The 25597-nt window shown below is 42.0% G+C and overlaps 1 protein-coding gene across 1 annotated transcript in view; it reads right to left on the bottom strand.

Moving 5' to 3' along the window:
- Positions 1–25597, bottom strand: part of LOC138764243 (cullin-associated NEDD8-dissociated protein 1-like) — a 77323-nt gene that overhangs the window by 5546 nt on the left and 46180 nt on the right. Inside the window, exons 9-12 of the mRNA XM_069939894.1 lie at positions 24701–24842; positions 13625–15130; positions 8819–8914; positions 1969–2138 (exon numbers count right to left, since the gene is read on the bottom strand). Of these exons, the coding sequence (XP_069795995.1) occupies positions 1969–2138; positions 8819–8914; positions 13625–15130; positions 24701–24842 (1914 nt within the window). The remainder of the gene's footprint in view (positions 1–1968; positions 2139–8818; positions 8915–13624; positions 15131–24700; positions 24843–25597) is intronic.

The following is a 25597-nucleotide window of genomic DNA, read 5'->3' on the forward strand; positions in this document are numbered from 1 at the left end:
CAAACTTTGAACTCTCTCACACACAATTTTGCAGCATTAAAAAGAGGCCAGTTACACCTCTTTTACATTGTAAATTGACTTCCTGGGACCTTCTAGGCCATGGTTCTCAAACTTTTCTTTCCACTCACATGCCACCTTAAGCAATCCTTATGCCATAGGTGGTCTGTGATTAGTCAGGGATTATTTAACGTGGTGTGTGAGTGGAAAGAAAAAGTTTAAAAACCACTGTTTTCATCGTACCCAATTGACGCGTCATGTGCACGGTTTCAGAACTCCAAAGGAAATGGGCCAATGACAATTTTTCTCAAGCACAATATTTCAGTGACAATTGGGTCCAGAGCCGTGGATCTCAACCTTCTTTCTGCCCTGCCCTCCCCTCCACCCCCCCCCCCCCCACCTCACATACCTTACTAATCACAGAGCACCTATAGTACAGGGATTACTTTAAGTGGTAGGTCAGTGGAAAAGAAAAAGTTTGAAAACCACTGCTCTAAGGGAAGGGAAGCCTGCTCTGACATTACACAGTCAAGTTAACAAGGACAGGAGGGGAAAAGCTCTCCTGTTCCAGTTCTCTGTGCAAAGGAAGAGCATGTGACTATACGTAGAGGACCTGTGTGCAGATAGAGACAGTTCGTCTTTTCAGAATAACATCCTCTTCCCAAGCTTGGATTCACCAGATAGCAGCCCAAAGGAAACCGGTGGATCAATGGATAGGATTATTGCTTCAGAATCAGTTCTGGCTTCAACTCCCACTCGAGGCATTTCAACTCATAATTCAGGCTGATACCTTGGTGGAGGACAGAGAGGGTGTAGAATGCTATCTTTCAAACAATAAGCAGACTGATCTACCACAGGGGCATAAAAACTATCCATGATTGAAAAGCAAATGAACCGAGCACTGTCACGCTGAGCACTGGTGCACTTCAGGGCTGTGTTCTCAGCCCTCCCGACCCACAACTGCAACACCAGGCCCACTCACAGAGTCAGCAAGTTCGTAGATGTCACGACAGTAGGTAGATGAGTTGCACTGCAGAGAAGATCTAGAAAATCTCACGAAATGGTGCGAGAATAACAATCTGAGGCTCAATGTGGACAAGACAAAGGAGATGATCGTGGACTTTAGGAGTACCAGGAATAACCACTTCAACTACACATTAATAACTCGGTAGTGCAGAAAGTAGAGAGCACCAAGTTCCTCGGAGACAATTAGCAAATTACCTATCCTGGACTCTCATCTCACTTGTCAAGAAGGTGCATCAGCAACTGCACTTCCTGAGAAGATTCAGGCGGCCAGGCTACTGGCCACCACCCTATCAACTATCTATAGGAGCTCTAATGAGAGCGTCAGCATCACAGCGTGGTATGGTTGCCGTAGAGAATCGGATCGGAAGTATATCCACAGTACCACAAGAGGGCCAGAGAGGATCACTGAGGTCTCCCTATTTCTTTCCCCACCCACCCCACTGATGTGATTGACTGGAATCGTTCTTTAAAGAAAGCTCGCAAAATCATAGAGGACCCCAACCACCCTGCCATAACATCTTTCAACTACCCCATTGGAAAAGAGAAAAAGGTTGAGAAACAGCTTCTTCCCATTGGTAGCAAGAATGCTGAATAACCTAAACTGCCCATACAACCCCTCCAAGACGGTTTGATCAAAATATTAACTTATTTTTTTATATATGTTCTGCCTATATTGCTGGTCTGTGTGTTTTGCACAATCATGCTCCAAGGACCAGAAAACACTGTTTCATCGGGTTGTACTTGTATAATTGGATGATAACTTAAACTTGTTTAGTCCTGGCTAATATTGGTCTCCAGAATCACTGGAACAGATCATCTGGTCATTACAAATAATTGCTCATGGGTTCTTACAAATGCCACATTTTAGACGCTGCAAGATCGTGCAGAGGCATTGCTCTAGTACCTTTACCAGCAAGGAACAAATCTTCCATGTGATGTGCTTACCTCTCTGATGAGGTCCTTTCTAACCTTGGTTTCCTTGTACAACTGTGGCAACACAGTCTCCAACAAGTCCCTGATCAATGAGGGCTTATTGTGAGCTGCACAGTTGAACATGACCAAAGCCACACGCCTGACATTGAGATCTGGGTCCTCCAAAGTTCGCAAAAAGTCACCTGAAAAATAAAATGGATAATAAGCAATGCAGCTCAGCATGTTAAAACATTACCCCACTAAAAATAAAGAAATTGCCTCTCAAAGAGAAATGATTCGCGCAGTGTTTAGTGTGGGACAGAGCACCAGCATATGGCAAACAACTGAACAGTTACTAAAACATCCCTTTGGCTGGGAATTAAGAGGACCCTGTAGAGTAACAAAAGAACCTGCTTGCTTTTAAATTCAATCTCTCTAACAATGGAGGGCCTTCTTGATTACTTGCATCTTCAGTAATTCATGCTCACGCACTTCCTAAACCTCTCTGCAAAACAGTATCCTTTCACCCTTTAATAATAATCTGATCCATCTTCCCTTCCAAAGTGGATGTCCTCAAATTGCCCTTCATTGTACTCCATCTACCAGACCATGGTCCACTCATTTTCCACCTATATCTCTGTGCAGACCTGCCACATCCCCTGCCACATTTGATTTTCCAGTTGAGTGTCATCAATAAATTTGGATACAGCACATTTTATCTTGTTCCAGATCCCTAATGTACATTGTGAACGGTCATGAGCCCAGCACCAACCCCTGCGGCACTCCCCGATTGCCAAACAAACACTTCTTTCCCCATTCTCGTCCTTCTATTGACTAAACAATCCCCTATCCCCAACTCCATGTATCCTTAACTTATGGAAGAATCTTTCATGCTGCATTTTATTGAACACCTTCTGGGAATTCAAGTGTACAACATCCATCTGTTCCCCTTTATCCAATGTGCTTGTTATATCCTCAAAGGACCCCAGTAAGTTTGCATTAGTGGGACGGAACAATTTTTTTCTAGATGAATTGCTATTTCTTCTTTAATGATAGCTTCAAACATTTTCCCACCTACAGACATTACACTAACTAGCCTACAGTTACCAACACTGGCAGTGTAAGAAAGTTTCTGGTGTTTTTGTGGAGAGAAGGGGCATTTCACAGTGAATGTCAAGTCCAATTTTTTTTAAAACCAGCCGACGTAGTACTAACGTATCAAAGAGTTAACATTCGATAGTCTGTGAAAGGGGAATCCAGATTCAGTTTAAGTCCATCGAAAAGTTTGGCTGGGCTTTCCGAATTGAAAATAATACCATATCTTCTTCTTTGGCTTGGCTTCGCGGACGAAGATTTATGGAGGGGGTAAAAAGTCCACGTCAGCTGCAGGCTCGTTTGTGGCTGACAAGTCCGATGCGGGACAGGCAGACACGATTGCAGCGGTTGCAAGGGAAAATTGGTTGGTTGGGGTTGGGTGTTGGGTTTTTCCTCCTTTGCCTTTTGTCAGTGAGGTGGGCTCTGCGGTATATACCATATATACTTGTGTAATAGTCCATCCCATGTAATAGTCGACCCCACCTTTTTTGGCCCAAAAATCATGTGTTTTCCATACAACTTGTGTAAAAGTAAACCCTGCCCCCCCCCACCCATCCAAGCTCCTGACACCTCGACGCCCACCCATCGAGCTCCCAATGCTGCGACCATGGTCTCTTGCCTCGGCTGCCTGCCCACCAGAGCTCCCAATGCCCCTACCACGAATCATCGCCCCGCCGCCTGCCCATTCAAGCTCCTGACGCCGTGGACGCACACTTACCACCCAGTACTGACCATAGGAGCTTATGACACCTGGAACAAAGTAGGTACTTACCGCGGTCAAATGTAGTATCTGTGTAAAAGTCGATTCCCCGCAAATTTGACCTGAAAAATTGGTCCCCAAAACTCGACTATTACACGAGTGTATACAGTACTTTAAAAATTGTGTTGTTCTTGTCTCCACCGTGACTCACAAGATGCATTTGATTTGAAAGCAATTTAACCTCTATAAATGTTCAATGAGCTTAATTAGTTGAAACCTGAAGCTTTCATTGGTGTGGGTTTGGAACAACTGGATTGTGGAAAGAGCTGCTAGTTTTCCAGTTTAAATTAAAGATGAAATAGATGATAATTACATTTCGAAGAACAACAACATTGTTCCATCCTTTCTTTCATCTGCTGCTTTCAGTTAATATTTCTCAGAACATTGAAAGAAATGAAGACATAAAAGTCCATGTACAATTCATATGAAAGTTGAGAATTATATGAGATTCTGCAATTAAGAGATGACCACCATTAAAAATTGGCAACAGTAAATTTTGAACTGGAAAATATTGACACAATTTCTCATTTTCTTCATTGAGGATGATTTTAAATCTTTAAGGTTGGCTTAAAAGTTTGAAAAAGAGGAAGAATAAATCTACTATAAATGTCACTCTCCCAGTTTCAAATGGTGCCTATGTGGATAAGTTCAGGGAATTCTTTCCATTGATAGCTCCCTTTGCTCAAGTTATTTAATTTTAGATTTAGCTTCACTACTAATAAATTAACCTTTTGCTTCAGAAGCAAATACATAATGAGTGCAGTTAAAAAAAAATCAAATGCCATTTCATGTTTTGATATCATGAAGGGGCAAACCCACGTCATCAGTTTGAAGAAATGTGGGAAATTTCCTGTCTATCTGAAATGAGGGGGCTTGGTGACAACTTGAATTTGAGAATTTGGCTGACAGGGGTTTTGCACTCAGCTCCTCTGGAGGGTTGTTATTTCCCAAAATAATCAGGGTGTGGGTGTGCAGGTCTGGGAGTGTGTTAATTTTGGAGTTCCAAACCCATAATGATTACAATCCAGAAGGCATCAGTTAACCCAATTTAAATCAGCTCTTCGCAAGAGCTGATCTAACTCCCTCTTTAATTTTACAATTGTACCTGCCTCCATCACTGCCCCCATTGGAACCTCTGGTGGGGAAATCAAGACCCTAAGCACTCTGTGCTTATAATAAAAATTTCCTCATGTACCTATGTCGATTACCTTCATGTATTTCATGCTTTGGGAAGCTGTTCATGGCTAGAATTAACACAGATCTGGACTCACTGCAATTTGACTGTCATCACAATCGCTTCACAGCAGATGCAATATCCCTGGCTCTCCACTCAGCTCTGGATCAACTCAAACAGCAATTCATACATACAGCTGCTCTTCATCGACTATAGCTTGGCCTTCGATACCATTATTTCCTCAGCATTGGTCAAGAAGCTACAAACTTACAGCCTCTCTACCCCCTCCCCCACCACCAACTGGATCCTTGACTTACTAATCAGAAGACCACAGTCAATACGAATTGGAAATAACACCTCCTCCTCATTGATCATCAACACAGGCGCACCCCAAGGATGCGTGCTTAGCCCTCTGCTCTACTTATTATACACCCATGACCATGTGGCAGGGCACAATTCCAATGCCATCTACAAGTTTGCCGATGACATCACAGTTGTCAGTAGAATCACAAACGGAAATGAGCAAGTATACAGGAGGGGGAAAGATCAGTTTGTTGAATGGTATACCAACAACTTTGTGCTCAACATCAGCAAAACCAAGGATTTTGATTGTGGACTTCAGGAGGAAGTCAGGGGAACACGACCCCATCCTCATCGAGGACTCAGTAGTGGAAAGGGTCAAGAACTTCAAATTCCTGGGATCTGTCCCGGAGCCTCCACATTGATGCAATCACAAAGAAAGCTCGCCAGCGGCTATACTTTGTGAGGTGTTTGAGGAGCTCCAGGGGGTCAGCTCCAGGGGGTCAGCTCCAGGGGGACAGCTCCAGGGGGACAGCTCCAGGGGGACAGCTCCAGGGGGACAGCTCCAGGGGGACAGCTCCAGGGGGACAGCTCCAGGGGGACAGCTCCAGGGGGACAGCTCCAGGGGGACAGCTCCAGGGGGACAGCTCCAGGGGGACAGCTCCAGGGGGACAGCTCCAGGGGGACAGCTCCAGGGGGACAGCTCCAGGGGGACAGCTCCAGGGGGACAGCTCCAGGGGGACAGCTCCAGGGGGACAGCTCCAGGGGGACAGCTCCAGGGGGACAGCTCCAGGGGGACAGCTCCAGGGGGACAGCTCCAGGGGGACAGCTCCAGGGGGACAGCTCCAGGGGGACAGCTCCAGGGGGACAGCTCCAGGGGGACAGCTCCAGGGGGACAGCTCCAGGGGGACAGCTCCAGGGGGACAGCTCCAGGGGGACAGCTCCAGGGGGACAGCTCCAGGGGGACAGCTCCAGGGGGACAGCTCCAGGGGGACAGCTCCAGGGGGACAACTCCAGGGGGACAACTCCAGAGGGACAACTCCAGAGGGACAACTCCAGAGGGACAACTCCAGAGGGACAACTCCAGAGGGACAACTCCAGAGGGACAACTCCAGAGGGACAACTCCAGAGGGACAACTCCAGAGGGACAACTCCAGAGGGACAACTCCAGAGGGACAACTCCAGAGGGACAACTCCAGAGGGACAACTCCAGAGGGACAACTCCAGAGGGACAACTCGGCCTATGACATCACTCCATCAAGGACATCCACATGAAGTGGTCTTAAAAAACCCAACCTCCCTCCCCAAAGACCCCCACCACCCAGGCCATGCCCTCGTCACTCTGCTACCATTAAGAAAAAGGCACAGGAGCCTAAAGGCGAGCACTCCCTGCTGCGATCAGATTCCTGAATAATCAATGAACCACAGACACATCCTTACTTTTTGTGACTAGTATTTTTACTCTTTTTTATAGTAATGTTGTAAGATGGTTATAATATGAACGTTTGCTCTCTGACGCTGCCACAAAACCCAGAATTTCATGACTTGTTCGTGTCAATAAATTCCGATTTTGTATCATCTCAGACTCTTGACCCATGGTCAACGTAAATGGTTCCCTCTCTTCTATGCCCGAGCCTTTCATAAGTTTTAGTTACTCTATTAGACTTTTTTCTTTTTGCAACCTGTGTCTCAATGTTCAAAGACCCAAAAACCATTTTGGCAAATTTCTTCTGCCAAATCTTCACGTCTTTCCTACAATGTCCAGAGATATTCCATTTCTGTGGCATCACCAATGCTTGTAAACATTTGTCCAAATTATCCACTCTTACATTCTATTCTTTTACTCAGAACTTCCAGGATCCTATGCACTTTTCTGACCACTTTCTCAATCTACCCTGACACTTCAATGAATTATGTAGAAAACACTGAAATCTTTTTTATTTAAAACAACCATTCAGAAATATACCCCTAGTTTATCCTGTCTCTACCAAAATGTAAACCACATCAGTACCCAAGGATTTACCCATTCCCCCAGAAGGTATTTCCTAACATCTTTTACAACCTTCCTCAAATTTCACTACATATCTAAATTTTGTATAATTCACAAATTTGGAAATTATGCCCAAGTCCAAATCAGTGACAAATGTTAAGAAAAGCCACAGTTCCTCATGCTGACCCTAGAACATTTCACTGTATACTTAAGTCTAGTCCATTAGTGCTTTGTGGTCCATTTTCTATCCATGGTGTGCCAGGACTTTTTATTCCATGTCCTTAGATCTTGATGATACCGATTACGAGGCATCTTACAAAATACCTAATGCAAATTCTACGTCACATCAATCGGATTTTAAATACTCCTTAAGTGAAGAATCTTTTCTTCATTGCAATCTTAAATGGGCACCCCATTATTGGGCCAATCCTCTGGATCTGAATTTTCACAAAAGGGATGCATTCCACATTCACTGTCACAAAGAATCCTGTTTGCACCTTACCTCTCATTCTCCTGAAGTCTAATGAACAGACTACAAATCTATTTAATCTTTCCTCATAGCAATCTGTCCATCTCTGACATAATTTCAGTAAACCCATTCCATCTTCGATTAAAGACCTTTCCTCAAAAGGGGGAAGAGAATTGTCTGTGGCAATTCTAGATGTGGATTTGCTAACTCGTGCCTCATGCAGATACAGCAAGACTTCTCTGCTTTTTTTTTATTCCGACCTCCTTGAAATAGGTGTCAACATTCCACGAGTCCAAGATTTGTGTTTTTAGAAATAGGGAAAAATGGATAAATTTGTAACATTATTGAGGACATTTCTAGGATTTAAATAATTTAAGTAGACTGTGGAAGTAATTGCAACCTAGTAGGAAACCCAATTCAATATTTTAAAAGATATCATGCAAATATAACCTATTAGAAAGTAGTTTTTTCTGCAGCTGCCACAAATAAGACGACAATTTCATTCACACATCCTCAATCACAAACAGAAAAATTACACTAGCAAATTGATTTTTATTTTTTTTTGTATTGGATTACTTGGGCAAAATTTACAGGAGGTGATATTAAATTTAGAGCATAAGATGTAGGAGCAGAAATAAGGCCATTCAGCCCACTGAGTCCACCCTGCCATTTAATCATGAGGTGATCCATTTTCCCCACTCAGCCCCACTGCCTGGCCATCTCCCCCTAACCTTTGATGCCCTGGCTAATCAATAACCTATCAATCTCTGCTTCAAATGTGGAGTTAAGAAAAGTTGTTCATGTCCTTGAGAGAATATTAGCAATGAACATTTTAAGGGATCCTGACCACTATACACGATACACCAATATGTACAGAGAAGCACAAATCCTCAGTCTCCCTGAAGGCCAAGGTATTTGCTGACATTGGCAGATGCACCTATCGCAATAATCTCAGGTGGCGCCACGCATTTATCAAATATTAGATGTTTCACTAAACCTCACAGTTTATGGCAACTGTACAAAATAACAAAGAAACATGGTAAGGGAGGAATGCATTGCAATTAATGCATCAGGAGGCATATTCAGAAAACTCACCGATGCAGCCTTTTAGTAGTGGGTCAATTGGTTGTGGATGGTCTGAAATGGTAAACTTGACAGCAGTCACTACTGTGCTTCGTGCATAGGCAGAACCTGGGGATGCCATGTGGGTAAAAAAATAAAATAAAAATATGAAACACTCAACATTTCTTTTTACAAAACACTTGTGATTTTTTTCCCCAGCAGAAACAGGGTAGAAATACTTCTCTTCATAAGAATTTCACTTAGACTACACATTTGGATAAAGGTATAAAAGTCATAAGTGGCGAGTTAAGGATCATACAAGAACAAATTGCTATTGATCTAACTACACCAAATGTAGTCAGCCTTTCTACAATGGTTTGGGGCCAAGTTTACACATTTCTCTACTGACGACAAAGATAATTAAGCGAACACGAATTCATTGAACAATGATATTCAAAGGAAAGTGCAAATGATGGTGCTGAGAAGATTAACCAGCTGTGAAGAGGAACCAGAGGATAAAGTAACTGTCCGACAGGAGATAAATACATTTAAGAAAGCAATTTCCAAGAGAAGGCAAAAGGTAGTGCTCTCTGCTACCAATCCTTGCTGAATCATAATTTTATGAATATTATAAAGTCCCATAAAGTGTAGGTGCAAATTTAGGCTTGCAGCACCAAATAGCATAACAAAATTGAAGGGAAGTTGGCCTGTTTGTGGTACTGTAACAATTTAGCGACACTGGGTTTGACATCCTCCAAACTGCAGCTGTAATATACATTCTCAGTGTGCATTTCTGTCACTTGGGACCATAAAAAAACTGTGCTCTCTCTCAACCTTGCAGGCTACAAGGATTTTTTTTTTTTTAAAAGTCTCCAAGTTATCTACTGAAGCAATTTTAGTACAATGTTTAGGACAAAACAGACACGAAAAATGTTTTAGATTTTAAAATTACCCCAGGATAGGAGGCATAAGACTTCATGTTAAGTTGATTAGCTGATTTTGATTGAGGCAAAACCTTTTTAAAGTTGCGCCATGAAGAATATTCACTGTAGGCAGAGAATGATGAACAAATGAATGTTAATCATGGCATTTCACCGAGGCAGGGGAAATCCAAATCCAATATCATACACGGACAGTGAGTTTACACAAAAATGCTGGAGAAATTCAGCAAGTCATGCAGTATTCTTTGTGTAGCAAGAATAAAGATACACAAAGAGTGAAATACGAGAGTCTGCAGACAGAGTGATTGTAGTAAAAACTCAGATGCCGGAGGAACTCAGCAGGCCTCGCAGTCCCCACAGGAGGTAAAGATATATAACCAACGTTTTGAGCCTGAGCCCTTCTTCAAGATACGAGCAAAGTGCAGGGAGGTGTCTGAATAAAATGGCGGGAGCGGGGAGGGGCAGGGTGAGGACAGGTATAGGTGGATGGAGGGCACGAGAAAACAGCTGAGGTAATGGGGGAGAGGAGGTAGCTCTCTGGAGAGGATGGGGAAAAAAAAATCAAGGAGGGGAGAAATGGAGGGATGGGGAAGTCAGAGGGAGGAGGTGGCGGGTTGAGGAGGTCAGAGAGTGGAGGTGGCAGGTCGGTGAGCGATCAGATGACAGGAAAATGTCTTTTGCCCAACCTGAACTTTGACTTGCTTACTCAGGGTTAATGGGACATAATGGCCTTTACTAAAGAACTACCTTCCGTCAACTCAAACAAGTGACCCAATTTAAAATTTGGATTTATTTCTCTTTAAACCAGGAAAGCTGAGCTGAGATATTTATAAAAAGATGAGAGACAATGATCCAGTAAATCTGAGTTTTATAATTTGGAAACCCCAAAATATACATATTTTTCTGAGATGCATGGCCATGATTTACTGCCGATCTCTAACTGCCCTTGAGAGGCTGCTGGTGACAAAGCACTTTCTTGAACTGCTGTAGTCCGTGTGGTGAAAGTGCACCAAGGGTACTGTTGGGGAGGGGTTTCAAGATTCACATTTAACAATGAAGGACCAGCAATAAACTTCCAAGACAGGATGGTGTGTAACTTGAAGGGAAACCTGCAGGTGTGCCGTCCCCTGCACCTGATACCCTTGTCTTTGAAGGGGAACCTGCAAGGGGGTCCCTTGCCCTTTTTGCCAGTTGAGGCCAAAGATTTGAGTCTGGTTTCACTGTTTCAGTGGAACACAAAAGTCTGCAGATGCAGGGAAAACAGAAATGCTGGAAGAACTCAGCAGATCTCGCAGGGTCCATTGGAGTTAAAGATATGTAATCAATGTTTCAAGCCTGAGCTCTTTTTTCAAGGTATAAGTAAAAGCAGACAGGCACCTGAAGTAAAAGGCTGGGAAGCACAGAACAACATACAAAAGGTGTGAATTGGATAGGATACAGGCGAGAGGAAAGGGGAGGGGTTGATTCTGTGAATGCAGAGGTGGGGAAAGGAGACACAGGAGAGACAAACCTAAAAGACTTTTTTGGGAGGGGGGGGGGAGAGAAAGGAGAAGGGTTTAACAGAAAAGAGAGGTCAATGTTAATGCCATTCACTGGAGAGTGTCCAGAAGATGAGGTGTTGTTCCTCCAGTGTGTGTATGGGCTCAGTCTGGCAGTGCACGAGTCCATGGACAGACATGTCAGTAAAGGAATGGGACAGAGAATGAAAGGTGCGGCCACTGACAAATTAACCTATTTCTGACCTCAGCACCTGCTATATTCCATTAGAGTTTCATAGCAAAGAACATTCCAATCTACTTCCTATATCTGGCTAATGGATGGACGATGGCCCTTTTTAGGTTAGCACTGAAGGGCAGAGATGTCAGATGATGGATAGACGTTGGTCCTTTTAGGTTAACACTGAAGGGCAGAGAAGTCAGATGATGGATAGACGTTGGCCCTTTTAGGTTAGCACTCAAGGGCAGAGAACTCAGATGATGGATAGACGTTGGCCCTTTTAGGTTAACACTGAAGGGCAGAGAAGTCAGATGATGGATAGACGTTGGCCCTTTTAGGTTAGCACTGAAGGGCAGAGATGTCAGATGATGGATAGATGTTGGCCCTTTTAGGTTAACACTGAAGGACAGAGATGTCAGATGATGGATAGACGTTGGCCCTTTTAGGTTAGCACTGAAGGGCAGAGAAGTCAGATGATGGATAGACGTTGGCCCTTTTAGGTTAGCACCGAAGGGCAGAGAAGTCAGATGAACGATTCAAAATGAGGTATGTGTTTAGCAGCAGCATTCTCAACCCTGAATTCAATCGTCCACACCACTTAACCTCGACCAGCGTTACATGGTGTGACTATGACTTCATTGTCCGTGTGCAGTCTTTCAAATGATGCATTGAACAGAACCTTGATACAGTCTCTCTAGCTAATACAGGAAACAAAGGCATTATTTCAAGACCATGTGTCTCTCTCCACCCCCCCCACCCCACCCCCCTCCACACCCGGTTTCTTATCCAATTACTTACATTCAAGTAACATCAAATCATTGACATTACCCGAAGTTTAAAAACACATTGTGTGGTAACTTTGGTATTTTTGGGCATGTTGTGCATTTCTTACATTACAACAAAGATTGTATGTGGATGTAATTGATTACACTAATGTTTGGCTATCTAGACACCATGAAAAGCATGGCTTGCCTTTCACCCCACAAATGGCTGACACCCCAATGGCTTGCCTTTCACCCCACAAATGGCTGACACCCCAATGGCTTGTCCTTCATCTAACAAATGGTTGACACCCCAATGGCTTGTCCTTCACCTCACAAATGGCTGACACCCCAATGGCTTGTCCTTCACCTCACAAATGGCTGACACCCCAATGGCTTGTCCTTCACCCCACAAATGGTTGACACCCCAATGACTTGTCCTTCACCTCACAAATGGTTGACACCCCAATGGCTTGCCTTTCACCCCACAAATGGTTGACACCCCAATGGCTTGTCCTTCACCTCACAAATGGTTGACACCCCAATGGCTTGCCTTTCACCCCAATGGCTTGTCCTTCACCTCACAAATGGTTGACACCCCAATGGCTTGCCTTTCACCCCACAAATGGTTGACACCCCAATGGCTTGTCCTTCACCTCACAAATGGTTGACACCCCAATGGCTTGCCTTTCATCCCACAAATGGCTGACACCCCAATGACTTGCCTTTCACCCCACAAATGGCTGACACCCCAATGGCTTGCCTTTCACCCCACAAATGGCTGACACCCCAATGGCTTGTCCTTCACCTCACAAATGGTTGACACCCCAATGGCTTGTCCTTCACCTCACAAATGGTTGACACCCCAATGGCTTGTCCTTCACCTCACAAATGGCTAACACCCCAATGGCTTGTCCTTCACCTCACAAATGGCTGACACCCCAATGGCTTGTCCTTCACCCCACAAATGGTTGACACCCCAATGACTTGTCCTTCACCTCACAAATGGTTGACACCCCAATGGCTTGCCTTTCACCCCACAAATGGTTGACACCCCAATGGCTTGTCCTTCACCTCACAAATGGTTGACACCCCAATGGCTTGCCTTTCACCCCAATGGCTTGTCCTTCACCTCACAAATGGTTGACACCCCAATGGCTTGCCTTTCACCCCACAAATGGTTGACACCCCAATGGCTTGTCCTTCACCTCACAAATGGTTGACACCCCAATGGCTTGCCTTTCATCCCACAAATGGCTGACACCCCAATGACTTGCCTTTCACCCCACAAATGGCTGACACCCTAATGGCTTGCCTTTCACCCCACAAATGGCTGACACCCGAATGATTTGCCTTTCACCCCACAAATGGCTAACACCCCAATGACTTGATGCTGCGATTCAAGTTATCTCTATACTTACCAGATGGGAGTTGCTTCTTTAGCCTGGGTAGCAAATGGGATGGGTCAATGAGGGTCAACTTTCCTAAACATTCAGCAACCACATTCCGAGTTCCTTCTTCAACACACTCACAGTTCTGGAATAGCAGGGCCCAAATGTCTTGAATGTAAGGCTTTAAGCTGTCTGCCGAGGAAGAACTAATCACCTCTTTCAACGAGTGCAGCAGTAAGTACTGACGCTTGGGCTGACTGCTGATCTCCTTGAGTATGAAAGGAAGATAGTCACTAAGGTTTCCCACGCTGATGTTCCCCAATGCGTAGGAGGCTGCCGACTTTACCTCTTCACTAGGTGAAGAAAACGCTTCAAGGATGACCACCTTGAGCTCCTTTTGTGCGCCCAAGTTCATGGTCCGGCCTATCTCACCTAAAGAAAGTAGAGCCAGTAAGCGTACCGAGTCAGAGGACTTGGGATTCTTCACCTCTTGCACAAACTGGTTCACTACTGAACTGGCCTCCTTTGGGCAAGCTGAAGTAAGCGCAGCCACACATTTTGCCACAGAGTAGTATGCCTGTTTATGCAAAAGCACAGGACCACCCGATTGAGTTGATGAATAGATAGTTCCTGTCAATTGTTTGAGCAGCTCCAAGTAGCCCATGTTGGGAGTCTTGGATATGACCAATGCCTGGAAGAAGTCCAAAATCGCATTCAGAGCCCCTCCCTGTAGCAGTGGTGAACGAACCAGGTTGAAAAGCTCAATTAATATGGACCCACCAATCTTGGAGACAGATGACGGGTAGACTTTGGCAAGAGATGTCAGGAAGGTGATGGCCATCTGAGAGACATGCATGTCACTCTCCCCAATAAGGGATTGAAGCTCCTTCAAGACAGACTCGATCATCATTGACTTTAGACTGTCACTGTAATTCTTAATCAGGATATCCAGAGCAGCAAGTGTGCTTAGTTTTAATGCCCGCTGATTCTTCCTTAGAAAAGAGGCCAGGATAGGAACAGCCTCACCAAGAATTGGGCGCAGATCAATTTTTAAAGGAGAACTTGCAATCAGGGTCAAGGTTTTGACTGTGGTTAATCGTGTGATCTCATTCTTCAGTCGTTCCAGGAAAATTTGCAATGTAGGATTCAAGTCAGCACCCAGACTGTCTCCAAGGTTACAGATGATTTGCCCCATACAGGCAATAGCTCGCTCCTTCACCTCCTGGTCAATATCAGCTGCTTTTAATCTCTTCAAAGTGCTACTAAACAAATCTTTCACATATGGCTGAGCATCAAACGAACAAGGTTTGCCCAGTGGGCGGATCACCTCGATAAGTTGCTGAGTCACAAGCAAAGCCTCTGAGGTGATTTTGTAGAAAGGGTCACTGATGCAGGCCACTGTTGGAGGCAACAAAGTCTTCACGTGGGGGTGGAACACTTCTGGTGGATGATTGCAGAGTATTACGTGGAAGAAGGTCAAAGCATCAATCTTCATGTTTGAGGTACTTGATTTGTCAGTAAGGGAGTAAATAATGCCTGTAAAATAAAGAAAGTGGGATAACTTTAATAACACTGAATATTCAAAATATGATGGAGTAAGTCTCTCTACAAAATGACAGTCCATCCTAGGTCATTCTTAATCCCTGACCAGGCCCTGACCACTGTACAGGACTTTGCCAAACAGGACCTTACCAAGAGTGAACAAAAAGCACTGGAACCTTCTCCCTCACGGAAACCAACATATTATGTCACAACATCTTTGAGACCATGATTACATTTTTGCTTTTTCCATTTTCTCTGGGGTGGAATTCAGTAGGCATGACTTTGAGGATAAACCCAAGCCATTCAGGATGACATCTGGAAGCCTGACTTCACAAAAACACTGACATTTCAGAGCTGTACCCAAAACAAAATGTGTTTAAACTGGGTGGGTGTTGATAATTTCATATGTTGAATTCAGAATTTTGCTTGGCTAAGTTACAGGGGACAAGTAACCAGCAAGATTCAGAGAGGTGCAAATCAACCATGGCTCAATTGACTGCAGAAACTAGCTAAATGGCCTGAATTAATTGCTTTTCTATCCCAATCCCTATTGCTCCATTTGCACTAAAGCAGGGGTTCCCAACCATTTTGTTCCTCTGTACCCCTTTGGCATTTTTATAGGTTCCTGTGTACTCCTAAAATTTAAGGATAAAAGAAACACGACATTGTCCAATCTGACTGCAGATTCCAACATCATGTATTGTACAGTAGTGGTTATTCTCTCAGACCCAATGTACCCCCTGAAAAGTGTAAATGTATCACTGGGGGTACATGTACCCCAGGTTGGGAACCCCTGCACTAAAGAGATTAATCTCTTGCAAAAAGCTTTTCCTTTCCTGGAACTTAAACCTTTCTTAAGTCCCTTTCACACTTGCATCCCACTAAATTGGCCGTTCAGAGTTTCGGGATAGGAATGGAAGTTTGGCTTTTCACACTTGACCACTCCTAACTGGGACACCGAACGCTTTCACACTTGCAAGGAGCGGGGGTGTAGCAAGATGGCGTAGAAGAAAGACCTGTATTCCACCTCGCCCCAGCTGGATCATTAAATACCCAGTTTTTTAATAGTATAAAAGTGGTTAAAAATAAGATTTACAGTTTTTTAAATAACAGTGCTTTATGATGGCATCCAATGTGAAAAAATTTAAACCTTAACTTCAGAAAAAAACTACCATATAAAAGTGTGGAAGAATTGAGAGCTGAATCCACAGAGTCGTTGGTGGAAGTCTCTAAGCCTCAGAGGACTCCAGCCCATTCGAGTTTGACTCCGGCGCCGATCCTGCATCTGCAAGATGGCGCCGGCACATCGGTGAGCTCGGCCGTTACCGACCTGTGTTCACGTGAAGCCGTGCGCGCAGGCAGCACAGCCAATAAGGAAACTCGCGAACTTGCTGGGTGGCCCAGTGGCGCGCAGTGTAGAGTCGCAGGACGCTTCTGCGCGTCCGACGGCCTTGCCTGGCCTGCGTGTGGCATTGCGGGTCCGAGAGCTGCTGGAAAAAGTCGGGGCTGTGAGGGGTGCCTGAACACTGGTGTCCCGAAGAGGTCGGGGTGCTGGCGTCGGGTGTCCAGACCTGCAGTCGTTCAGTCAAAGAACCTAAGTTGACTGAGGAAGAAGAGGAACTTACCTTATTGGAATATGTACAGGAGGAGGAGCTTGCAGTTAAAGAAGGTGGATCTCAAAAAGTGGAAGTGGAATCTGGACTGGATTCAGTGCTTAATGTTTTGGACGGGATTGCTTGTCAAATGCAGCAAATGCATATGTCAAAACAAATATCAACTTAAATGAATCAAGCATTTATGGAGATGAAAATAAAAATGAATACTTTGTGTGATGAAATGTCAACTGTGAAACAGGAAATGATTAGTTAAAAGTGATATTAATAAATGTATAAAATCAGTAGACACTGCAAGATAATTTTAAGAAAATTGAAACAGCTTTTTCTGAGTGCCAAACTCAGGTAGAACGTATTAGAGAAAAAATGGAAAAAGTGGAAGGTTCTTTTGTAGATTGGGGGATTCAGAAAAGAGATTTAATGAAGAAGATTGATTTGATGGAAAATCAAAGTCGAAGGAATAATGTGAAAATAGTTGGTCTCCCAGAGGACATTGAAGGTGCTGACCCTATAAAAAATTTTAAGCACTAGATCCGAGAGGAGCTGGGTAAAGAGCTTTTCCCTGAAGGTTTGGAATTGGATAGAGCTCACAGAGCTCTGAGAAGAAGACCACTTCCGTGACAAACACCGAGAGCAGTCTTGATTCGTTGTTTAAAATATCAAGATCGAGAAATGATTTTACATATGGCAGTGCAGAACGCACGGCAGAATTGATCTCCATTAATGGTTCAACATAATAGGGTGTTTTTTTATGCTATTTGAGTCAAGAGGTTATTAGAAGATGATGAGAATTTAATACGGCTAAAGATGTTTTGTGGCGAAAAGGCTACAAATTTACTTTTCGTTATCCTGCAATTTTGAAGGTTTTTTATGGAAATGTTCGAGAATGATCATGATTTTTGCTAATTCTTTGCCGGAATTGCGAAGAAATGGGTCTTCTCCTCCGTTGTCTCCTAAGAGGAGAATAAACTGAAATGGAAATGGAAAGTATGGGAAGAAAGAAGAGATGACACAAAGTCTTCTTGATGTTGAAGATCTGGAACAGTAGTTGGGCTTGGAATCATTGGGCTGAATATATGGATTATATTCGATTGTGTTTGATTAAATAATAAATATGTATGTGGCTAGGGTGGGGGGGGTGGATGACACTGAAAACTTTGATAGTCATCTGCCACTAGTGGGTTGACCACACCCAGATTTTTAGGGTATTACTACCTTTGGGTGGGTATTTTTTTTGTTTTTAAAAAAATATTTTGAGGGGGTTTTTCTTTTTTGGAAGAATTACAGAGGGGAGCATTATTTTATAGTGTGCAAATATATTAGTAGTTAAAAAAGATGTCTAAATTGAATTTTGCAACTTTTAATGTGCAGGGGTTAAATAATCCAATTAAGAGAAAGAGAATATTGGCATTAAAAAAAAATGAAAATTGATATTGCTTTTTTACAAGAAAGCCATTTGACTGAGAAAGAACATCTGAAATTGAAAAGATATTGGGTTGGTCATGTTTTTTTTTCATCTTTTAATTCCAGTAATTTTGATTCATAAAAATTTACCCTTTGAGTTGGAATCTTCAGAGGGGTAGAGGGGTATACTGGCAGAGTATTAAGAGTGAATTGTAAAATTTTTGCTGAATCCTGGACTTTGTTGAATCTTTATGCCCCTAATATAGATGATGAGCGGTTTATTTCAGAAGCTTTTTTATTGTTAACCCAAACTAATGAAAATGTTTTAGTTGGTGGTGATTTTAATTGTGTTCTCAACCCTTTATTGGACAGAAATCCAAAAAGTATACGGAAATCAAATTAATGCGTTAATGAAAAATTTAAATTTGGTGGATAGTTGGAGAAAAGTTAATCCTACAGAGAAAGATTGAAGAAACCAGAATTTGTTACTTTTGTTAAAGAGCAGATTTCTTTATTTTTGACTGAAAATGTTAATTCTGTGGATAGTCATTTTGTAATATGGGATGCTTTAAAAGCTTATTTGAGAGGGCAGATCATTAGTTATTCTACGAAAGTTAAGAAACAATATATGGCAGAAAGTTTAGAGTTAGAAAATAAGATTGCTGAGTTAGAGAAGGATTTTCAGAAAGGGGTAACAGAAGATCAAAAAAAGTTGCATTAGAGAGGTTGAAATTACGTTATAATACTTTATAAACTTATCAGTTTGAGCGCTTAATTAATAGATTTAAACAACATTATTCTGAGTTGGGGGAAAGAGCTCATAAGATACTTGCCTGGCAATTGAAAGCCGAACGTCTCAGACTATTAATGCTGTTAAGAAGAATTCAATAATAACTTAAGCCTTAGGAAATTAATGACCAGTTTTATTCATTTTATCAAAATTTCTTCTGAGGGGTAACAGGATAAGGGCTCTATTGATTCTTACTTATCTAAATTAAAGTTACCGGCATTAGATGGAAATGATGTTCAGGAACTGGAATCACCATTTATGGATTTTGAAATTAAGGAAGCTATTCAGGAAACACCTAATGGAAAGTCCCCAGGGGATGATGGATTCCCTGTGAAATATTGTAAACTTTTTTATGATGATTTTTCTAATGAATTTGGATGTTGAATCAAATTACTGAAGATCAGAAGTTATCAGAATCATATTCAAGTGCTTTAATAACTGTCATTCCAAAAAAAGATAGAGATCCATTAAAAGTGTCTTCGTATAGACCTATTTCAATGATGCCCATTGTCACCAGCCCTATTTATGTTGGTTATTGAACCGTTAGCTCAGGTTATTAGACAAAATGACGAAATTAGAGGGATGAGGGTTAAGAATGAAGAATATAAAATTAATTTGTTTGCGGACGATGTGTTGGTATATTTGACGGAACCGGAACGGTCGTTGAAACAATTGCAAGAGTGTTTTTTGAAATTTGGAGAATTATCGGGATATAAAGTTAATTGGGATAAAAGTTAAATTTTACCAGTTGGAGAGGGAGATTATTCTGAATTTAAAACAATTATAAAATTAAGGTGGACAAATAAAATTAAATATCTAGGTGTGCTTATGGATACGAATATCAATTATTACATCAATTATGTAGCTATATTAAGATGGATTAAAGCAGATTTAAGTGGAAAGATCTGCCATTAACTTTGATTGTTCGGGTTAATTGTATTAAAATGAATATTTTTCCTCGAATTCAATATTTATTTCAGTCACTACCTTGTTTACTTTCTAAGGGCTTTTTTTCAAGATTTGAATAAAGCAGTGCGAGAGTTTTTATGGAAAGGTAAACTAGCTCGAATGGTGTTGCATAGACTTACATGGAAGTATACGCTGGGCGGATTACAACTACCACATTTTCAAAATTATTATGAAGCGGCCCAGTTGAAGTTTATTAGTAGATTGATGGATTTAGATCAGACTCCTAGCTGGGCTAAAGTGGAGATGGTGTGTATTCCTAGGGTTGAAATACATGAATTTATATTTCGTTGGAATTTGATTTTGTTACAGCAATATGATATGCCGATATTGAAGCATTTATTAAAGATTTGGTTTAAAAAAACACAGGGTGTTAAGGTCGAAAGATAAATTATCTATTTTGACTCCATTGTACAACAATCAGCTTATTCCCTTCTCAATGTTTAATAATCATTTAAAGATTTGGGATTCTAAAGGTATAAAGACAAAACAAGATTGTTTTGTGGAGGGGCAATTTCTTTCTTTTAATCAATTGAGAGAAAGATTTGATATACCTGTAAATTCTTTGTTTGCGTATTATCAACTTAGGGCTTTGATAAAAGATAATATGGTAAAGAGATGATTTTACCTACTTTGTCGAGATTTGATTCTTTGATTTCCTCTATGCCGAAAAAGGGTTATATTTCAGTTATGTATAATTTGTTACAAGATAAACCAGATTGGGAGAAATCTAAACTCAAATGGGAGAGTGATTTAGTATTTATTTTTCCTGAAGATGATTGGGCGAATATGTGTCAAGACAATGTAATAAAATTGACTAATGTAAGATATGGAATGGTGAATTATAATTTTTTACATCAATTATATTTGACCCCAGAAAAGTTTTTAAAATATGGGTTTAGTAATTCGGATTCTTGTTTTAGATGTGGTTCATGTATTGGAACTTTTTTACATGCTGTATGGAATTGTGTTAAAGTTCAATCATTTTGGCAAGGAATTAAAGTAGTTTTGGAGAAATTATATAATTTTATATTACTGCTAGATCCAACGATTTTCTTGTTAGGAAATTTGTATTCGTTAAGGGGAATGGGATTGGACAAAATTCAAAGTGTTTTTGTATGGTTGGTGTTATCAGTAGCGCATAAATGTGTTGCTAGTACTTGGAAAGATGATACTGAGATTAATATAGCACGTTGGAATAATGAATTGAAAGTATGTATTGTTATGGAAAAAATTACTTATAATTTACATGATAATTATTCTTCTTTTGTTAGTAAGTGGTCTCCGTATTTGATATACATGCATTTAGATATACTTTGATATGTTAACATTTACAATTTTTTTTAAATATAATCTACATATTTTTTTGCTCCCCTTAAGGGAGTTGGCTGTAGGGGTGGGAGGGTGGGATGGGTGTTAATGAAAAAAAATTTCTATGACTATTTCTTTATTGTATGTTGTTTTTGTTCTCTTTTAAATAAAGTTTGCAAAAAAAAATTCCAAGGAGCCATCCCCGGGGTTAGGACTGTTCTACCTTCCACCGATGACGCATCGAGCGACAGTGGATTTACCCTAAATCCTAATCGATGCATTATGATCTCGTATTTGAATAAAATTAATCATGCCTAATTATAACATAATTAAGCTTTATATACAGTACAGTATGAGCCCTTCAGCCACAGTTGTTGTGCCGACCTATATAAACCTTTAAAAGGGACTGTGGGAAAGTGCTAGCAATAAATAGCAATAGCGGACAATTTTAAATAAGGGTGGGAAAGTTGGTAGGGCTATAGCGCACAATCTATACAGTGTGGGAAAATTGGTAGCACTATTGTGTAGGGAGAAAACAATGGTGGTCCTTCCCTCCCAGAATTCCATGTGGCAGAGAAAGGACTGTATGCCCTAAGCATCCACGGAGAGGTTTCTCTACCGCATAGCATTCTGGGAAGTGAGGTCTGCCATTGGTTTTTCCCATGGCCTTAATAAATTGTACACTATAACACTACCAACTTTCCCATGTGGTTTAAAAATTGTCCGCTATTGCTATTTATTTCCCCTCTCTCTCCCACTGTGACTTTTATACCTTCATTTTAATCTTTTCTTCTTTCACATTCCTGCACTCATGCAAAAATTTGGGTAATTTCAATACCATAATGGAATTACCTGTTTCGTACTTGCCTCATTGCAACGCCGGCATCTGCAGATGCAGGGGATTGTACTAGGGGTGAGGCTGCCAATCCCCAGGATTCCCCAGAAGCTGAATGGAATAATTGTATTTATTCTCATGTAACTATGGTTGGGAGACAAAAGGCATTTCCCTGAGAGTAGCTTATTCAACAGAACATGTGATCTCACTGGTTAACTGTAGGTGCTTTCATGCTGGGTGGCTTCAAGGCCAGCTGCAGAGACAGATAAAAATTTTAAATTTATCTGTTCGTGGAGCAGCCCTAAAAGGCTAATCCAGTGCTGCTTTTATGCAGAGCAGAACCTTGGTGCATTGTCCAGAGTTGCTGTAGGCAGGGCAAATGTTGTCACTCATCATAAATACATGGCAGAGCAATGGCCATCTTCCTTACCCATAATCCCCCATGCAGCTGAAACTGCTCTGCATTTCCCCCAACAATTTCACCTGTGTAGGGGATTATGGGTGGGGAAGACAGCCATTGCTCAGTCGTGCATTAAGCCACTGGCGCTGATGAGCAGCCCCGAAGGCCAAAGCAGCCTGATGAGCTGCCAGAGTGGCTGGTGGGGGGGAAGAGGGGTCACAGTCTGCACTGGCCACCCCTGCCTGACAGCCCCTGCAGGCCATCCATCATGGAGGGAGAGGAGCAAGTGAGATGGATCACAGGCTGATGACATCACCGTGACATAATCAGCCCGCTGCTTGCAGAGGCAGTATACTCATGCAGGGTGGCAGAGCGGAACCCTCCACCGCTGACCCCTCCACCACGAGGGATTGCAGTTGGTACTTTGGAACTGGCCAGGTGCATTCATGGAGGTAAGTCTCCCGATTTAAGGACGTCTTTACACTTGGTTTTTTGACTGTATGAAAGGGCTTTGTTACACATTAAGTAAAATTCATGTCAAGTGTGACTACTCAGTCTTCTATACCAGGGGAATTTTTTCAGCTCTATGACAAGATTCACATTGACAGAACAAGATGTGAAGCTCCTAACATAAATGCCCGGTCATTATCTGGTTGGGATTATGATCAATGATCTTAGGTATTTCTAAAAACGATGGTATTGTGGTGGGTGTGATTGTCAACGGAGGATGGAACATAATCTTTGTATATTTTGCAGTATTTATACAAACCTCCCCAATTAGGAGATTTAACAAGGACTAGGTGTACAAATCAGCTAAGAGAAGAAAGCAAACACAATTTTTAAAGAAAAAAAAATCGTTATGCTGCTACTAATTCTACAAACCAGGCACCCCACCCCCTCCCCGCGCATTATCCAAGAATATTTTTACATGTTGAAAGAATGCACACAATTAACAGCAAGCATGGGAAAGACAAACCAGCAATTTACGTGGGTATGGGAATATAATAGTGGCATTGAAAGAACGCACACGATTTATAATGGCCATGGGAAGGACACACTAGCAATTTATAGCGAGCGTGGGATTATAGCAAGAATGAGAATGTAATAGCGGCAATTAAAGAATGGACACAATTTATAGCGATCATGGGAAAGACATGTCAGCAATTTATAGCGAGTCTGGGAAGTTATAGCAAGCGTAGGAATATAATAGCAGCATTGAAAGAACACACACAATTTATAGCAGCTGCGGGAAAGACACAATTTATAGTGAGTGTGGATAAACCCCAACACCCAACCCCAACCAACCAATTTTCCGCTGCAACCGTGTCTGCCTGTCCCGCATCGGACTTGTCAGCCGCAATCGAGCCTGCAGCTGACGTGGACTTTTACCCCCTCCATAAATCTTCATCCGCGAAGCCAAGCCAAAGAAGGAAGAAGGATATGTTATAGCAAGCAAGAGAATGTAATAGTGGCAATGAAAGAATGGACAATTTATAGCGGGCATGGGAAATTCTGATATACTGAATGCCATGGTATTCCTATCAACAGGACATTCCGGCTCGGGCACTGTACCTTATCATTGTTAATTGCCCAGATTTGTCCCTGAAAAGGGGAGATAAACATATCAAGTGCCTCTAATTTGAGACATTAGAATTAAAATCCTGCTCAACTCTGAAGCTAGTCTTCGATTTATTTAATTGATTCCTCTCCAAAGCGTGTTAATGTGTAATGGGCGATTGATGCCTCTGGGGGAAGTTGATTGGGAGAGATTAACTGTGGCATATACTATGTGCTTGGTCTCATGTCCTATTTAAATGTAAATCAGCTTCGCCAGTTGGAATTTAGAATCCTACACCCGCATGGTATTGGTGTGCGCATTATACGTAAATATTTTTATACAATTTATGATTTTCTATGCGTTATTATGAGAAAAAATAGGTACTTTTTAAACCTTTGCAATACCAAGCACAACCGAGGTACAAGAGAACAGATCAGAGACTAATGTGCTGTCAATTATTGGGAGTGTCTGGTGACAGCTAGACTTGTGATATTGACAGGCCTCGCTCTTGGAACTACAAGAGGGCCAAGCACACAAGATCAATAAATCTAACTGATGGAAGGGAGCACACTCCACATATTGATATTCTCCTGCAACAAATTCACAGCACCTTAAATATGGAGTCTCTAAGATTTATCTATTTAGATAAGAACATGGCACATTGCCATTATCAGCACTCATTCATACCTGGAACCAAGGCTGGTATATGTTCTGACAACCCTCCAGGCAGGACACCAGCCAGTTCAGTCAGAAGGGTGAAGCAGCCTTGTCGTGTCTTCATACTCTTTTCCTTAAGCTGCTTATGTAAAGCTTTCACTATGCTTGGTACCTTCAAGAGCAGGAATGCAAAACATGAGTAAATGGGGCAAAAGTGAGAGGAGCAAGAAAAAGCACAGAGAGGGCAAAGAAATTAGAAAAGGGAGGAAAGCAAATGAAGGAGGGAGACTGAAGGATGGGAAGTGGGGAAAAAAAACATTTTGGAAATTATGTGAGTAACTCGTCTGTCAAAAATCAAAAAACCCAAAGCAACAAATAATGAGGATTAGAGACAAACTCTATTCTGGTGAAATAACTGCATTTTTTAATCACAAGCCCAGTTGAATGGAAGCTATGAGAGGCATGTGAATGTCCATGATTTTTCACATGCAATTACATCAAGCGACTTTCCTGTGCAACTCCTGCAAATTACACTTATTGCATTTCCAGGTTACATCTGAGCGATCGTTAAGCAACCATCTTGTGCTACTCAGACCCAAACTTAAATATCCTATAGAACTGCTACTCTCTTGGTAACTTGGAAACAACCCATTGTCTGGTAACCCATTTCCTACCCAATCCCTCATAATATCATAGATGGGAGATAGAGGAACTGAATAAATATTTGTATCAGTCTTCACTTGGAAGAGAAGCGAGTGCAGTCAAGATCACAAAAGAGAAGGTACTTGTGAGGCTAAATGGTCCAGAGAAGGGTAGATAAGACTCCAGGACCTTCAGATTCTGAACAAGGTAGGTATAAAGATTGTGGAAACACTGGTAATAATCTTCCAGAATCAACAGAGTCTGGCATGGCTGTGGTGGACTTGG

The sequence above is a fragment of the Narcine bancroftii genome, chromosome 5, assembly GCF_036971445.1.
Source record: "Narcine bancroftii isolate sNarBan1 chromosome 5, sNarBan1.hap1, whole genome shotgun sequence".
Taxonomy (NCBI): domain Eukaryota; kingdom Metazoa; phylum Chordata; class Chondrichthyes; order Torpediniformes; family Narcinidae; genus Narcine; species Narcine bancroftii.